Here is a 19,321-nt window from a genome sequence, read left to right on the forward strand (position 1 = left end):
TAAGGTGATCAGACCACTGTAAATATCTGATGACAGTTGTTTAAATGTGATGACTAAAATAATTTAATCTTTTGTGAAAAGTCGCTGAAGTCTTGACATAAACTGACTTTTTAATGTTGATGTTTTGCAAAAGTACCATAAGCACAATGTTGTGAAATCATACATCAGTCCAAGAAACAATTAGTAATGCCAAAATGTAAGTCCTCAATGACTCTTATTTCAAAATGATCTTGTGAAAATGAAAACATAAAGAGCAGACACCAGACCAGAGGAGACGTGTTCATAGGTTTATACTGAAATTCATGGAGGTTTACACAATCCTACACTATTACCATGTCCACACGCATGAAATGCTGGGTAAAAGGTACATTTGGCATGTAATGATCAGACAGCAGTTTGAAATTCAGACAAAAGCAAAACATGAGTAATAATCTGTAGCACAGTACAATTAGGCAACATTAGTACAGTTACCAAAGTTGAAATATAAAATTAATCCAAAAAAAAACATATGCTATTTACAACCCAGTGCCTTTTAGAACGGCCTCATTTGTCTTCTTTAACAACGACAATAACTCTAGCAAGCCTGATATTAATATAAATATGTCTTTAAGGTGCAAACACCTTCCCCACAGAGAGTCCGTTACACAGTGACTGCCGCAGGTTTCTTTACCTCCAGATGTGCTTGCCAATCAAAGCGTGTGCTCACCGCGTAAGTGCTTCCTGTTAGTCATGATAAACAGCTACTGTAAAACCTTTCGCATACACAAGCAGACTTAAGATCTTCGCATATACACAATGCCTGTATCCCATCATATACCATTCACTTGTTTCGTTAATATCAGAAGGGCGCCAGCTAGTGGTTTGAGGAGGAATCTATTTAAAAGTTCACTGTACAGTCTATGTACAGTGTGCTACCTACTTCCTGTTTTTAGTTTTCCTCTGAGAACCACTACATTGGCCAACACATTCACACACACACTGTACAATAAAAGCAGACCTCAGTCGTACACATGCACACAATCAACACATTTGCCCTCTTATTACAATAACGAAAGTCACGCTAGAACGTAAGCTAGTTTTCTGGCAGCACTCGTACCGTCTGTTGACTTTGTGCAAGTAGTCTCGAGTAGGACAGCAGATAGAAATGTTAATATCCCCCAGAAGAGCGTTTTTGGTCAGCTACACGCCCCAGTCGTTTGTTTAACATCATCAGTAGTAGAAAGACTAGCGTTAAAGTCTTTTTCTTTCAGTAAGTACTCGTGTTTCAAATGGGGTAGCTGGTACCCTAGAAGGAAGGTTTTTGTTTATACAAAAGGAGAGGTGTTCGCACTGTTCCAGCTGTGGGGGGGCGAGCCGGACGGGGGGAGATGATGGGGCTGGAGTGTTTCGTCTCTGGAAGTGTGTCTTGTTAGACGCTCTCTTTGCCTTGAGCTCCTGTCACAGTCTTGATGGAGCTTAACGTCCTGTTGAACCACGTCTTTTTGGCGGCTTGGACTTCGTTCAGAGCCAGACCCAGATGATGCTCCAGATCCTAAAGACAGGAAGAGGTTTACATAAAAAGACTTTACCAAATAAGCCAGGCTTAATTCAGTTAGACTTATTGTCACTTGATTTGGTTTCCATAGCTCAAGCTCAGTCACTGTGGCAACTTATGCTGGGAAACTAACCTGGCAAGCTAATCGTCAGGCTAAGCTGAGTTCCTCTAACATTGACCAATAGGAACACAATGCTATTACCACTGACTCTCTCAACATACAATTATTTTACTTTATTATCAGTCCAAAAATAAAAGTATACAGAAAATGCAACTTAAATAAATCAAATATATATAATTTTTTTTTAAATTTAATTTTATTTTATTTTCTCTATAGCGCCAGATCACAACAGAAGTCACTTAAAGTTCCCTTTCCTATGGAACATAGGAACATATACCTTGTTCTTTTATTAAACAAACTAAATAGCCTTATGTTATTTATCTTAATTACACGACGGCATGTCATTTCTGTCTCTACATGGTCACGCGCTCTGCATCGCGCACAGCGGAGTTCCACCCCGATGCGCGCGCGCACACACACACAAACGTGCACACTCCCACTAGTATTTGTAAATATTAAGCAGCAAAACGACTATTAAAATATGAATTCTGCGTGTCTCTGTGTTAATGAAGGGCGCCGACATGCGGTTTTGTTTACTACTTGTACTGAAGCGCGTGATGCTTCCGGTGATATTTACATCTGCCGTCTCACTAATGAGGACATAAATACACGAACAACATCTCCAGAACTGCTCCGAGAGTCACTTCATGGGCATTTGACCGTTTCATTTTGAGTAAAAATATCATATACACGGCAACCCGTCAAAATAAAAGTTCGGTTTAACTTGAAGACATTGCAGCAGAAATATTACTATTGTTCAGTAGAATGTAGTCTACGTAATAGGCTACTACTGCTACTAAAATTATTAAAACCTTATTTTTAAGGAATGATCATACAATATTTCTTCAATGTTTTAATGGTAATATTAAATCCCCTTTATTTTCCAAAAAATAACATTTGTTTAATTTTCATTAAAAGATAAATCAAATGACTGTTTTATGCCTAAAAAACACAGAATTTCTGAGGAAAAAAATCTATTGAGGCTATTGTAAGAATAAATGAAACTTGTTTTTATGCTTTCAAATAATAAGACATGCTAAAACACAGAATTTGGTAACAATAAAACATAAGGTTGGAAAAAATAAAATATTTCATAGGGCCCAAAACATGTAATTTTTGTTAAACTTTGAATAAACTGATGTTAAATTGTTCAAATTTCATGATTTTAATTAATTAGACATGCATTTTGATTAATAAAATTTAATTTAACAATTAAAAAGGAGTCTAGAAGAATTTTAATGGGAAAAAAATGGAATTGGCTCTGTCTGTGTGTGGAATGAGGAAGCACCTCCCCGCTTATAATGTGCGTTTAAAAAAAAAGCAACACACGGCAAACATCTCTAATGACTTGCAATGAAAAGCTGTTGTCAATTACATTTTTACTCATAACATCAGTCGAATGAATGGCCAAAATGCATAAAGTTCTCCATTTTTAGTTGAAAATTGTGTTTTCTAAATAAAGCCAATGAACACATTGAAATTTGTTGTGTCTGTGAAAGAACTGAAAAGATGGAACATCCAAATACAGTAGACAACATTTGAAGTGGATCAAAAAAGTTCATCAAAGTTGTGCTAGGACAAGAACGCATTTTGGTTTTAGGACAACTTTGATCCACTTCAAATGTTGACTAGTGTGGTGATGTCTGGGATCAGGTAGGTGTCGAGTCGTTGTGGTACCTGGATCTTGCACTCGGCCTCCACCAGCTGTAGTTTGGTCTGCGCCAGCTCCAGCTCCATCTCTCTCAGCTGGTTCTTCAGTGCCTCCTTCTCCTCGTCTGTGTCCTCCTCACTGCCCTCCTTAGAAGCGCTGACTACCTTCAGACGGCCCTCCTTACTGAAGAGAATGCTGCACTTCTCACAGCCCTCCACCTTCATCTGTACAGAGGCACACGTTCACCTCGTAACCCTTCACCACAAGCCTGGAGATCACCACGTTAAGCTGCTTTGGCTGATTACAGGCGTAACTCTGCTCTCAATATCAGCTGCTTATTAACACTAAATAAAGCCCAGCAGGCTGATCAGGACCATCAGCAAAGCGCTAGTGATAAAGTGATAATGAGCAGCTTTTTTGTATATCAGCTTATAAGGCTAGGCTATCTACCAAATAAATAAATCTTGAAATGAAAGACATTAAACCGTATTGAAATTCTTACAGATGTTTTAGTTTCGTGCAGAATGACCAGCCAGAATGAGCACAAAATGTGTGTGTGTATTGAATTCTCTCACATGAGATCTGAACAGGATATTTTGAATGTCCATTTGAAACCTTGTTAGCAAACCCATTGTCAGAATAATCTTATAAGTCAAAAGCACTGAGGGAAAACTGAACATCAGTGACCATATCATTATGTGACAATAGTACACTTCGTATGAGTCTGATTAGGCTGATATTGGTAGCAGACATTGCTCTGGAAGTATTGATTCGGACTGGTCAATCGCAGCATGCGGTGGTCAAATATTACTGATTGTATAATTGATTGTCATTATGATTTACAACAACTGTGCAAGTTTCTGTGAGATCTTTCTCACATAAAATAATAGCTATATAATCGTTAATTTATAGCTGTGGAACATTATAATTTTTTAAGGCAAGATAATCCAGGTGAATGCTGTAAAAATTAACTTACAGACATCTTCCTCAGTTGATTAAGTAATTACATTCAACAACTGCATCTAATTAAATATGCACTAATTTGCATACATTTCAAGATCAGAAAGCTGAATAATGGATAAAACCTTCAGAAGACCGATATAGAATAAAAATGTAAAGTGTGGTGCATGCAAGTGCTACTGAAGTAAAGATTTCTGAGGTGGAGAATTCAGTAAAATAAACACTTAAAAGTGTATCTTGGGTTTTTTCCCAGTAGTCTATAGCATTATGAAAAACCAAATCGCCCAAAATCTCAAAATTGACCAGTGCATAAAAAAAGCATTGTTTTAGCTTGTAGTGTCTTGCCTTAAATGTTAGTTTAGGTTAAATGCTATTTCAAGTTTTATTTATTTATTTATTTTAAAACTATATTATAATGTTTTGATGCCCGACTTTAATAAAATTTGAGATTTAAATCTGTCTGTTAATGCTTTATATAAACACAAACATAATGTTACCATATATACGTATGGTAACAATTTATTGTAAGGACCAGTTCTCACTATTAACTTATTTGTATGCATATTACTAGCATATTGGCTACTTATAAAGCACATAATAATGTCTTATTAAGCATGACCATATTTTACATCCCTTAATATCGACCTAAACTTAACAACCACTTTACTAGTTATTAATAAGCAGCAAATTAGGAGTTTATTGGGGAAAACTCTTAGTATTGAGTAAATACGTGTTCCCTAATCTAAAGTGTTACCATATATATATATATATATATATATATATATATATATATTTTATTTATTTATTTTAAAGAATACATTTCTATATCAAGCCACAATCTGCTGTGTGTTTGAGTCATCACCCACCCGGATCTTCTCCAGCTCTCCTCTGTTGGCCGTCTGCTGTTTCTCCAGCCGCTCGCTGAGCTGAGAGCAGATCTGAGACGCAAACACACAGAGGTCAAGGGTCAGTAGTGCTCTGGCTCACACCAATAAAATACTGTTCCAGAGGAGGAGGGAGAACAAGGCTTACGGTAAAAGGTCAACCATCATGAGCAGAACATACAATCTTTCAATCAATCTCTCTTGTAACAGAATATCACATTCGCCCGGTCTCTATGTAATCCCATCACCCTCTTACAATAAGTGCACTAACAGCACCACAGAGCTCAGGTCAGTAGGAGATTTCTGACAGAGTGCTGACTTTTCACCCTTGATCAATGAGGTTCATGCGTTCTTTCCCAACCTGACATCAATCCTTTGGAGGTCGTTGTTAGATCAATATGGCCTGCATATCTTAATTTGGCGAAACACCCTCATTAGACATGCATTGATCAGCAGGGAGGATGTAGCCTCAAATGACCTAATGAATGAATGGGAAGGAATGATGCAGCCCCAGAATATTCCTAATGAAATATTCAGTTCTAAGCCATGGCACACTGGTTAAAGCCCAAAGTATAATTCAGTTTTGACATACACATGCAGCTGAATCCATAGCCTTAGGCACTTGACACAGAAAGTTTCACTCTTTTCCAGTGTTTCTCCAGAAGTTATGATCAATAAAAACGTCTTTGTATTCAAACTAGAGTTGCATGTTTGTCTAAACCTCCTCACACAAACAGTCATATACTTGGCCGGTTATTGTTGTTGCAGCTCCAGTAGTTTGTTGTTGTTGTTTCATCTCATTCCTTTCTTTTTTGCCTGTAAAACAACTGTAAAAGCAACGTGCATGCACTAAGCATTAAAGGGACAGTTTACCCAAAAACGAAAATTACCCCATGATTTGCTCACCCTCAAGCCATCCCAGTAGAATATGACTATTGCCATTCAGATGAATACAATCAGAGTTATATTAAAAAATGTCCTGACTCTTGAAAGCTTTATAATGGAAACTAATGGGGTAGAGATTTTGAAGCCCAAAAAAGTGCATCCATCCATCATAAAAAGTGCTCCACGTGGCTCGGGGGGTTAATAAAGGCCTTCTGAAACGAATCAATGCATTTGTGTTCGAATAATATCCATATTTAAAACTTTATAAACCGTAATCTCTAACTTCCGCTAACAGTCATACACGAGAGAGTGGCGTTCCAGTGGATGACGTAGGACGTCAGTGAAAATATGCTAATCTCGTGAGAACCAAATTTAGTTTCAAGCAAAGGAAAACCAGTCTTCTCTTGGCTTATCAAAATTTTCTGACATATTCCTTTACAAATCCTCGTTCTGTACTTCTAATTTGTGACCGATGTTTTGTTTTGCTCTCTCCTCTTCACTTCCGCATTCGTTACTTCTCACTGGAGCTTACGCTACGCCTACATCATCCGCTGGAACGCCTCTCTGTCATCAATGCGTGTACGACAGTTAGAAGTAGCTAGAGATTATGGTTTATAAAGTTTTAAATATGGATATTTTACTTACAAATGCATCGATTCACTTTAGAATGCCTTTATTCACCCCTGGACACATGTGGAGCACTTTTTATGATGGACGGACGCACTTTATTTTGCTTCAAAATCTGGACCTCCATTCACTGCCATTATAAAGCTTGGAAGAGCCAGGACATTTTTTAATATAACTCCAACTGTATTCATATGAAAGAAGAAAGTCATATACACCTTGGCTTTAGGGTGAGTAAATCATGGGGTAATTTTCATTTTTGGGTGAACTATTCCTTTAAGTGCTAAGCCCAATGTAGAGTTAAGTGTTATTTTTTTGTTTTTTTTTACTCGTACACTAGGGTATGTGAATAGTGCGCGACACAAATTTCATCAGTACATGCTTTGACATTTTTGCACTAATTAGTTTGTCCACAAGATGGCAACTCTGGCCTAGGCCATTGTTTCAGAGTCGGAAAAGAAACAGATGAGACAACAACAAGCTACTGAAGACAGAATCAACAACAGAGACCCACATTGACGCTTGTTAAACGAGTACAAACATTTTTATCCATCAAAACTTTTGAAGAGAAACAGCAGAGACACTGGACAAGGATAAGTTTTGCTAACGAGCATTTGTGGAACATAAAAACTGAAAGTATTTTTAGAGAAATCTGCTTGTGCGTGTTAAGAGCGTGCATATTATTCTAAAGTCACGGTCACAAGACATTGCAGGATTTTTAAAGTAATTTTTACGGCCACTGCAACGATCATAGGGCCAGATTTACTATCAGCTTGCGCAAACCCTCATTTGGCGTCAAAAAAAACTACTGTCAGGATTTACTAAAGACACGCAGTGGGAAATTAGCGACTCACCTTATTGAATATGTATTTGTAGGAGTTTCCCTTTCGATCGGTAAATTTATGAGAGGAGAGTATTTAAATGAATCACGCAATGCAATTTACTACGATTTGTGCTGGTCAATTTACTGGTATTTGCACCATTATTTAACACCCAAAAAAGCATGTCTTAAAACAGGTGTAATCTGCACTGCTCTTGGTAGATTGCGCTGGACATTATGGAAATGAGATGTTGCGTCTGTGTTCTTTAATGTGTACCTTGTCAGTAAATCACTTTTATGGAATTGTGCTCGAACACTAATTTGCCCTGTTTAGTAAATCTGGCCCATAATATTACGTAATACTCTGAGGTGCAGTTTTTAAAAACAATTTAAAGTTTGCAGATTTAAACAATGCAGATTTAAAGTTTGCATTCCTTTAATAAAGCTAAGAGGCTGTGTCATGACCTCTACCAAACAGATTCTTTATGCTGTACTGCAATGCCAGATGTGAATAATAATACAGGGCAGAGATTGAAAGGCCTTTTGAAATGAACATTTTATAGAAATACTCTTTTTCTCCCTTTTTACGTTCCAGCTTTGTGTTTTCTCAGCATAGTCTTCAGATGGCATATGTGTTAAACCATTCCTCGTCACACTAATGAGTGAATGTGTGTTCGTTTCACACCGGGAAGCCGTCCAGCATGATACCTGCAGGCCTCTGACGTTCATTGTGTGTCGTCTGGCTCATACAAGCAATAGGAGCGCGAGTGTGTGCGAGAGAGAGCTGGTTCAGCTCAGAGGACACCATTATCATGCTCCTCCATGAATCATGCTGTCAGCGGCCCCATTAAAATGAGCTCTGCAGGGACAGCAGCTCAACTATTTTTACAGAGAAGCTCTCATACTGCACTGAAAGTGCCACTTTCAGGCCAGCCTCTCCTCTACACTCAGATCAGCCCTTATCCATACATGAGCATGTTAAACTGCTCCAGTCTGGACATGAATGTTTACAGGAGCATATTGAGCCTTTTGGTCTACTTACTGTATTCTACTAACAGTTATTTGGGGTTATTTCTGAAAAAATCCTATGTAAGACAAAAAAAAGACAAAACGGTTGGAGCCATGCCTTAGTGGTTAGCTTGATTGACAGGCGATCTGACCAATCACAATGACGAATCTGCCATTTTGTCCAACAAACAAAGCAGACTGGAGAGTAGACTAACATCGGTGGACTTGAACTTGACATCTTTCCGCAGTTGAAACAACATACCCTCTGAAGTTCATTCATGTTTATTACATGCTATAAGTAGTAAAGAGAAAGAGATCGCTTCGCAGTTTAATGTGAGTGGAGACATTTTCTAGCATACAGTGAAATACATCTGAGTGAAACAGATTATTGTAAAAGAAAAAATGTAGGATGGGTTCTGGTTCATCCATTGATTAGATGGAGGCAGAATCTCGAGGCCAGCTTTTATTCAAAACCAAGAAAAATAGAGTTTAAGTGGACTACAGGACTAAATCTGGTATACGTCACCAGAGAGAAGACTGCCATTTCAACCAGAAGCTCAGTTATGATACTTTGATTAACAATTACTAGCCCTAAGGTTAAAAAAGGCAGCTTATGAAAAACATATGCATGGATGAATTGTTCACAATAAGACAATTGAGACGCATTTAAAAAATGGATAGGGTGAATTTCCATTTCATTCCATTTTAAAATGTTGGTAATGTAAGGCTGTTTGAGACAGAGATACCATAATTGCCAGCTGGGATACTGAAACCCACCCAAATCAGTGTGGCAAACTTTTAACTATATGGTTCAAAAGAGTTGCCATAGACTCCCACAAGAAAAAGATGAAAACTAAATACTGTATGTGGCCCCTTAAAACTAAAGATGTACCGTAGCGAGTCTGTTTTACGGGCTAATGGGCTCCTTTCCTTTAAGACGAACTTAAGTTACACTGTACAAAACAAAAGGAAAAGGAAAACAGAGGAACAAAAATAATGGTAGAGGGATGAAAAAAAAAAGAGCATAAAGTAAAAAGAAAAATATATGGAAAGGATTATTTGCTGTTCGAGTCCCAGGGAATGCATGAACTGATAAAATGTCTTTGGATACAAAAGCTGCCAAATGCATAAAAGTAAAGTAAGTAAAAAGTAAATTAAGCAAATATTTGGCAGAGCAGGAGAAAACTGTACAGTAAAACTGATGCACATTCATAGAGTGTCTCAGTTAAGAGTTTTATGAAGGTAATTTAATTGGACAATGGGGTGTTTTAAGATGAGACATGACAGAGACTGGGCCATTTAAACTGATTTAGGGTTTGATGCAGCCATAGTGACCTAATGGATGGATATTGGACTTCATTATAGTGATAGAAGGCCATTAGAATCAGAACGATCTCAAACAGAGACAGCAGACCATGCTTCACTGAAGACTTAAGGCGAGTGAGTCAGTGTGTGTGTGTGTGTGTGTGTGTGTGTGTGTTCACCTGTTTGTATTCTCCAATGATGGAGCCATTTTTCTTGATCTCAGACTCAGATTTATCCAGTTCTCTCCGACACATCTCCTTCAGCTGAAAACACAAATGCAGAGCCCAAGTTAAAAACTCTGCCACTTTTTCTCCTAAAAAGAAATCAGTCACATCACAACAATCCTATATTTAACCCAAGTGTCCCCTCCGGGAGACATCTCTCCTGTCTGTCTGAGGACTACTGTGTCCACAGGCCGTACTGTTGCAGTAATGTAAGAGCTGTCTCAGAGGAACCACAGCAATCGATTCAAACACACATCCAGAGTACCTTGGGTCTGCCTCCTCAGGGATCATTCCCTGATACCACTCCATCCAGAATACAGACACAAATACAGCACATGAACTTGAACTCATTACAGGGTTACTGGGAAATACACTTCGAATCATAAAACATAATGAATTTGTTTCCCATGCTTATATATATATATATATTATTTTATTTTTTTATTAATTTTTTTTAACTATTTGTTTTCTGCATAGGCATTTTTAAAACAAATCCAATAAAACTGAATTAATAATGGATTATATGTCTTGTTTAAAAGTAGTTTAAATTCAGAAAGCACCACACAAACCACAATTTTCATGGCAAATGTGACTTCTCTGATTGGTGGATCTTGTTTGAGGATTATGGGTAGTGTAGTCCTTCACTGGGAATTTGCAAACTTTTGTTGTTGTTAAACAAAGCTGAAATCATTGGAATTTAGTAGCTACTTCTGATGCACATGCATAGTTTAATTTTTATATATATATATACACACACACACACATAATATATATATGTGTGTGTGTGTGTCTATATATGTAATATATGTATGTGTGTCTATATATATATATATATATATATATATATATATATATATATATATATATATATATATATATATATATATATATATATATATATATATATATATATATATATATACACACACACACACAGTGGGTACGTAAAGTATTCAGACCTCCTTAAATTTTTCACTCTTTGTTATATTGCAGCCATTTGCTAAAATCATTTAAGTCATTTATCATTTTTTAAATCATTTATCATGTTTTTTCCCTCAATGTACACACAGCACCCCATATTGACAGAAAAACACAGAATTGTTGACATTTTTGCAGATTTATTAAAAAAGAAAAACTGAAATATCACATGGTCCTAAGTATTCAGACCCTTTGCTGTGACACTCATATATTTAACTCAGGTGCTGTCCATTTCTTCTGATCATCCTTGAGATGGTTCTACACCCTCATTTGAGTCCAGCTGTGTTTGATTATACTGATTGGACTTGATTAGGAAAGCCACACACCTGTCTATATAAGACCTTACAGCTCACAGTGCATGTCAGAGCAAATGAGAATCATGAGGTCAAAGGAACTGCCTGAAGAGCTCAGAGACAGAATTGTGGCAAGGCACAGATCTGGCCAAGGTTACAAAAAAAATTCTGCTGCACTTAAGGTTCCTAAGAGCACAGTGGCCTCCATAATCCTTAAATGGAAGGCGTTTGGGACGACCAGAACCCTTCCTAGAGCTGGCCGTCCGGCCAAACTGAGCTATCGGGGGAGAAGAGCCTTGGTGAGAGAGGTAAAGAAGAACCCAAAGATCACTGTGGCTGAGCTCCAGAGATGCAGTCGGGAGATGGGAGAAAGTTGTAGAAAGTCAACCATCACTGCAGCCCTCCACCAGTCGGGGCTTTATGGCAGAGTGGCCCGACGGAAGCCTCTCCTCAGTGCAAGACACATGAAAGCCCGCATGGAGGACTCCAAGATGGTGAGAAATAAGATTCTCTGGTCTGATGAGACCAAGATAGAACTTTTTGGCCTTAATTCTAAGCGGTATGTGTGGAAAACCAGGCACTGCTCATCACCTGTCCAATACAGTCCCAACAGTGAAGCATGGTGGTGGCAGCATCATGCTGTGGGGTGTTTTTCAGCTGCAGGGACAGGACGACTGGCTGCAATCGAGGGAAAGATGAATGCGGCCAAGTACAGGGATATCCTGGACGAAAACCTTCTCCAGAGTGCTCAGGACCTCAGACTGGGCCGAAGGTTTACCTTCCAACAAGACAATGACCCTAAGCACACAGCTAAAATAACGAAGGAGTGGCTTCACAACAACTCCGTGACTGTTCTTGAATGGCCCAGCCAGAGCCCTGACTTAAACCCAATTGAGTATCTCTGGAGAGACCTAAAAATGGCTGTCCACCAACATTTACCATCCAACCTGACAGAACTGGAGAGGATCTGCAAGGAGGAATGGCAGAGGATCCCCAAATCCAGGTGTGAAAAACTTGTTGCATCTTTCCCAAAAAGACTCATGGCTGTATTAGATCAAAAGGGTGCTTCTACTAAATACTGAGCAAAGGGTCTGAATACTTACTGAATTACTTTCAGTTTTTCTTTTTTAATAAATCTGCAAAAATGTCAACAATTCCGTGTTTTTCTGTCAATATAGGGTGCTGTGTGTACATTAATGAGGAAAAAAAATTAACTTAAATGATTTTAGCAAATGGCTGCAATATAACAAAGAGTGAAACATTTAAGGGGGTCTGAATACTTTCCGTACCCACTGTGTGTGTATATATATACTTTTTTTTAATACTAATTATTATAATTATCTAATGCATTGTTTTATGCGTTTAACATTTAAATGGGCGAGGATAGAAGAAAAAGAAACCAAGAATTGTTCAACTTCTGAACACCTTCAATATTGTTTAAAGAGCATCCCAGGATGCAACTCAAGAAAATTGGTTTAAAGAGCAGATCAGGAAACCAGGCAGAGGGTGACAACTACAAAAATACAAGACAGTCTCAATTTGTTGACAATTTGTTGTTCAGTACACAATGAGTGTTATGTCATAGCTTCATTTCTGAAAAATACTGTTTACTATTTTGAGCGTTAGTGAGTTTTGGGTGGTGTTGGAGGTGTCTGACCTGTGCAGACTCTTCCTCCAGTCGTCTCTTCTCATCTTCAGATTCCACCAGTTTCTGTTTAGTGATGAGAAGCTCTTTGTTGAGCGCGTCAGCTTTCTCCTCAGCCTAAGAGGAAAAGGAGACGCTGTGTTTTACTACACACACCAGAAGCCACAGGCATGCGTGAATGTCAGGAACCGCTAAAGCTAGACCTGCAATGAGGACAAATGTTTAAAATAGCTTCAAACTGCCTAAAAGACTCACGTTGTCCAGATCTTTCCTCAGGGCGATCTTACTGCTGACCAGCTCGTGAGCCAAATCGTCATTTTCTTGCTCCAGACGCATGTTAGCTTCCTGTAGCCGCCGGTTTTCTCTCTACAGAGCAGACACAGTGTGAGTGTGTGACTCTGTCACTGTCTCGTGACAGTCACTATAATGGTTAACTGTGCTGGGAATATGAGGAACCTTGGAGAAGAAACCTGATTAAAAATTGACCAGTTAGAGGGAAATATGTCAGAAAGCAATTAACACACTGACTGGACTCTCAGTCCTCCGGCTATTGTACTAAAAGACACTCAGCGTGTTAAAGAGAGTGTGTGTTTGTATTGTGTGCGTGTGTGTGTGTGTTAATGCTACACATACGCATAAACATTTATGACCTTCTGTATTTAAATGACACAAATGACCGAGTTTAGGTAATGTATCAAATGTCAATAAAGCAAATGTACATTTACAGAGCAAGACGAAATTCAAATGTAAATTAGTTATTATTAATAATACAATTAACATTACAGAGCTAAACAGCACCAGTCCATTTTCCAAAGCTGCGGGATATAAATTAACATTCACTCTAAATTTAAGATTCATGCATTTGAATAGCTGTCCATTTGACAGCTATTCATGTCTGTCCATTTGAATTACACACTTTTAATATAAACAATCTAATAAGCCTAAAGAGATAGTTCAAACAGTAATAAGTGTCTTTCTTCTGTTGAACACAAAAGAAGATATTTCAAAGAATGTTGGTAACAGTTGCTGGTGGCCATTGACTTCAATAGTATGGTTTGGTTACCAACATTCTTCAAGATATCTTCTATGTTCAACAGAAGAAAGAAACTCATACAGGTTTGGAACAACTCGAGGGTGAGTAAATGATTTTCATTTTTGGATGAGCTATCCATTTAATGCCATGCATATTTGTCACTTATTCATTAATGTCTGTACTCGAAAAATCATGGCATAATTTATAATTACATTTTTGCATCTATTTTATATTTTATAAAATAGTACTTTTTTCAAAATACATTTATTCAAATTCCTTAGAATCTGTTTATTATGAAAATAACATTACATGTATTCAGTTAAAAAGTTATGGCTAGCTGTGGAACAAGCAATATTCATTTAGTTAAAATGTGTGAGACTGAAACAAACTGGATTCATTGATGATAAATATACAAACCTGTTTATTGTGTATTTAATGTGATACTATTTGTCAGGCATAAATGAAGCAGGTAAGAAACTTTCTATGGATGCCCTTTAATGCAACGGAATTATATATATATATATATATATAAAGAATAAGAATAAAAAATAAAAAATGGTAATTGCAACTTTCCCTCAGAATTAAGTCTTGCCATTTTGTGTTTTGTTTCCACCAAAGAATAAAAATAAAAAGGTTGATTGATTGATTTTATATTTCAAAGTTCAGACTTTTCTTCTCAGAATTGTGAGTATATATCTCACAGGTCAGTGTTAATTATATCAAAATTCAGATTTTCTCAAAACAAAAAACATGAATTGTGAGATTAAAAGTCTCAATTTTTTTTTTTTTTTTTTGATTGGACTCGGGCTTCCATAGATTTCTGTAATAAACCAAATGTGTTTTAAAATTTTTGTTTGTTTGTTTATTAGTTAGTTGGTTAAGACTTTGTAATCTAAATGGATGAAAATTTTATATGCAATTCAAATAAATAACTTACATAAATAAAGACTATTTAAATTTTGGCCCAAATATTTTTGAGAATAGGTATTTAAAAAGTAAATAAGAAAAACAGCATCATTGTGAAGGACTAATAAGTCTAGAGATTTTATTTTCAGTGCATTTTCTCATCAAAATCCCCTGCCACAAATTGTTTGTGGAATATATTAGCAAGATCTGAGCAACTCTAGCAAACTATTTTTAATGTACTTTGATTTACGACACTCTAATTGTGATCTTGAATACGTCTGAGGACCTAATGTTTTCTTATAGAGACTTCAAATAGCATTTTAAGTGCTTAAGTGAACTATAGAACCCTATAGATGTGTGTGTGTGTGTGTGTGTGTGTGTAGATGTTGAACCCTGACTGACAGTTCCTGAACGATCAAGGTAATTCCTCGTGAGCTGGGCTCAGGCTAACAGTTGACTGGCAGGCCGCTGTTATCAGGAATCCATCTGGCCAGATTTTCATCATCTCTGAGCCCAGCGTTGACCTCGTCTCACATCACTGCTCATTATAAGCACCAAGCACATATGCTAATAGCACGAGATACAGGATAGGCACGGAGGAAAATGAGTTCGAGCTCAGCGCAGAGGAGAAAACTAGCTCTGATTGTGAGGGAGAACGAAATCTTAGCCAAGATTAAACGCATATGGGCAAACGCACGCACACGCGCCCTAATGGATCATGTAAATATTCATATGCACATAGTCATGAATGCAGATGTGTAAATCCCAGCAGAGACGCATCATGCTCTCACACACACACACAAACAGACGCAGGATAAATCTACCTCATATCTCTCGATGGGTGCCTCCTGCTGTTCCTGCTGCTCTCGAATGGTGTGGTATTCCTTCTCGTACTTCTTCAGCTTCTTCTGACTGATCTGTGACATACAGACATACAGAAGAAGGTATTGACACAGATGTGGACAAAGTACATCTCAAAAAAGTGCCAATCTCATTTCAGAACAGTAAATGATTTACGTAAAGGACATATGTTGACAGATGACTGGTGAGCTGAATATAAAATGCAAATCCACACTCTAACAGTAGGTGACGCTCACGGAAAAGCAGAAATACAGCAGTTACCACTGTTATACACAAAGAAGTGCTTTTGAACACTACTTTATTAGGCATCATACGGAAGTCAAATTAAAAGAAAATGGCATCAAAACTTTTCTGAAGATAGCCAGTTCCCTTCAGATACACATTCATATAACCGTAACAGCAAATGTAGTTGAAAGGTGATGAGTTTGCAGGTATGCAGGGACACAGGACAGTGTTTGGCAAGAGTATAGCCAATATTAGCGCTTATCTGTCTAAAGCTAGCCTAAGCTTCAGACAGTACACACATGGATCATCTGGTGCATTTTCAAAGTCAAATACAGTAAAGTCAAGAACTAGACGTGGGCAATATAACCAAAATCTAATATCACTATTTAAGTAAGATAGATTACTTATCATAAAATAGTTATTTTCCCTGGAAATACATTTTTTTTATAATGCATTGATATTTTGGATGACACTGACATTTCACATTTCTCAATACCAATGTTGATACAAAGGCAAAAACTACTACTAGTCCCACTGATATGAATACAGCGATATTAAACATTTTCTTACTGAAGACAATTAACAGTAATTATATAAGAAAAAAGAAATTAATACAAAATGATAGGACAAATAACTACTATAAAACAAAGCTACAAATTAAATGGTTTATTTTTTTTATAAATAAACAAACAAACAAACAAAAAAAACATTCCAAAGTCAAGTTATTTTTTAATAATATTAATGACATAGGCAATTCAGTTTTTATGATCAACGTGAGCACAAGCGCAATAGATATGATAATCCAAAATCTCTACTGGTTGTCAGATTTATGATAATGATTTATCAGGTAACAAGATTTTAAAGGGATAGTTCACCAAAAAATGAAAATTATTCAATGATATACTCACCCTCAAGCCATCTTAGGTGTATATGACTTTCAGACGAATGCAATCGGAGTTATATTTAAAAACGTGGGTAGGTGTTATTTTTTAATAGTCCAGAAAAAGTCCAATAAAGCACATCCATCCATAATAAAAAGTGCCTCACACAAAATAACACCCACCCCACAGCCATTATAAAGCTTGGAAGAGCCAGGACGTTTTTAAATATAACTCCGATTGTATTCGTCTGAAAGAAGAAGACTCATATACACCTAAAATGGCTTGAGGGTGAGTAAATCATTGGGTAATTTTAATTTTTTGGGGAACTATCTCTTTAACAAAATTGCAAGATCCAATCTTATTGGCTGACACGAAAGTGTTGGTTATTTCAAGAATCGTGCTCTTACACAACCAGCATGAATTACTCAAGGTTTTATGACTTCAAAACTGCGAAAGGACCTGACTCGATGTCAACAGCAATAAAGCTGCGTTTCAGATTTGCTGTGTACAATTTCACCTATCCAAATGCAACAAGCCTAACTGCTAATTCATTTAACAGGATTTCTGTTCATGCACTTCCCGCGCTCTGGACCCAAACACGCAAGCCGTGCCACATTTATCCACCTGCAGCTCAATACAACCCCATTTTCATCGAATGACCCAATTTCTGAGACTGAGTGTGTTTTGTGTGTACAGCACCAGTCATTTCTCACCAGAACACTGCGAGAGCCGCAGGTACGTGCGTGTTTGTAAATGAGCTCTATTTAGCGCTGCGCCATATCTGACTAGCTCTAGGACACAGAACCGGCTCTGTTCCATATTTAATCCGTAATGCTCCCACAGATGAAATGAAATCCATATAAAAGCCCTCAATGTCAAGAGTAGTTCATCAGTCAGTGTTTTCAGCGACACCCCGGGGAACAATTAGGCCTGGGTGCAGTGAAATGAAGTGTGTGTATGTGTGTGTCGTAGTGTGTAAAAGCTCTTTTGATCGTGACTGGTGTGTGGTGTCAGTTAAACTGAGGAAAGGGCCGTGGTGGGCTTCTGGTTTTCTGACGCTGGGCCTCTCGTATTGAAATAGCACACAAACACAGCCAGACTCAGTGGTGAAAGTGAGCTTTCAGTGTTGTGAATGAGAAGAAGAGAAATAAAGGTTAGTTTGTATTTGGAGGAAAGCGAGTGAGAGCCACACACTGTAAAAAATCACCGTGATTTTAACGGTAAAAAAACTGTGAAAATGCTACAGTAAAAACCTGTTAAATGGTTAACGGTAAGTTCCTGTAAAATATAAAGGGAAAAACCGTAAATTGACGTTCCCAGAATTCCCTGCGTTGCATTTCAAATTTTGTTTGAATTTGATGTTTTTTCTTTAAAATAACTATGCTGCTTCTCAGTTTTTTCTTATCAGTTATGTTTATTAGGGTTGTATGTTACATCTAATGTTGTTAAATGAATGTTTATTGCATATTTCAGTTTAATGAGTCTCACCATGATGGTGTTTAGTGTTTGTGTGAATGACACTGTGCACCTTCTATATATGTTATTATTTAAAAGCTGCTTGTGATGGGCTTTGGTTCGTCATGTGACTTTCTCATCACCACCTGCATTTGGTGGTTATCAGTGTATTTCAAAGACACAAAACAGATTTCAGTACTTTAATAGGTTGGTATATCAGTTAATGAAATTACGTTATTTAACTGTAAATTTAAGTTAAAACCGTAAAACCTAAAATGTTGTGACCGTATTTTTTACGGTAGAATTCCGGCAACCACAGCTGCCGTTTTTTTTACTGTAAATTTTACGGAATTTTTTTTACAGTGCAGGAAACTCAATCTGTCATGTTTTGACGGCGATGAGGAACTGATGCAATCAAACAAACAAGTGCACAGGCTGACAGACTGATACAGTGGTGTTCAAAAGTCTCAGTCCACATTGAAAATATGGAGATCGATATTTAATTGTAAGAGTCTATTCACCAAAAAAATCAATGGTTGTCATTACATTTGAGTTGTGCTCAAGCCTCTAAGGCTCAAGCCTTAGAAGCCTCGGATTAAACCGCTTGATTAAGGATTTTTATTTTTATGATGGCTTTATATACTTTTTGATGTAAGAATATTCAAAATATCTTTATTTGTGTTTGAAAGATGAATTAAGTTTGTATGGGTTTGAAACAACATGAGTACACGACGACAGAATTTTTTATTTTTTGGTGAACCAGGGTTAAACTATTAAAAAATTAAGCTGAAATAAAACTGAATATAAATATTAGATGAAAATGAGAAATGTTGTCCTGGCTACTAACTAAAATAAGTTGAAGCATTAAAATACTGATTGGAAATAAATAACTAAAACTGAAATAAAAATAGATTGAACAAAGTAATATTTAAAAACGACAAACTAATAAGAATGACAAAAGCACATAGTAAAATGACTTAATCTAACAACAATTTCAATTAAATCAAAATATAAATCTAAAAGTTAAT

General features: G+C 37.0%; 1 protein-coding gene across 1 annotated transcript in view; it reads right to left on the reverse strand.

Moving 5' to 3' along the window:
* Window positions 1-274: 274 nt before the first annotated feature.
* The window catches only part of LOC131547814 (rab GTPase-activating protein 1), a 59,138-nt gene continuing 40,091 nt past the window's right edge, over window positions 275-19,321 (reverse strand). The window contains exons 11-17 of the mRNA XM_058788495.1: window positions 15,696-15,788; window positions 13,188-13,298; window positions 12,945-13,049; window positions 9,972-10,055; window positions 5,133-5,204; window positions 3,333-3,530; window positions 275-1,531 (exon numbers count right to left, since the gene is read on the reverse strand). Of these exons, the coding sequence (XP_058644478.1) occupies window positions 1,409-1,531; window positions 3,333-3,530; window positions 5,133-5,204; window positions 9,972-10,055; window positions 12,945-13,049; window positions 13,188-13,298; window positions 15,696-15,788 (786 nt within the window). The 3' untranslated portion in view covers window positions 275-1,408. The remainder of the gene's footprint in view (window positions 1,532-3,332; window positions 3,531-5,132; window positions 5,205-9,971; window positions 10,056-12,944; window positions 13,050-13,187; window positions 13,299-15,695; window positions 15,789-19,321) is intronic.

Source organism: Onychostoma macrolepis, chromosome 10, assembly GCF_012432095.1.
Source record: "Onychostoma macrolepis isolate SWU-2019 chromosome 10, ASM1243209v1, whole genome shotgun sequence".
NCBI classification, from domain to species: domain Eukaryota; kingdom Metazoa; phylum Chordata; class Actinopteri; order Cypriniformes; family Cyprinidae; genus Onychostoma; species Onychostoma macrolepis.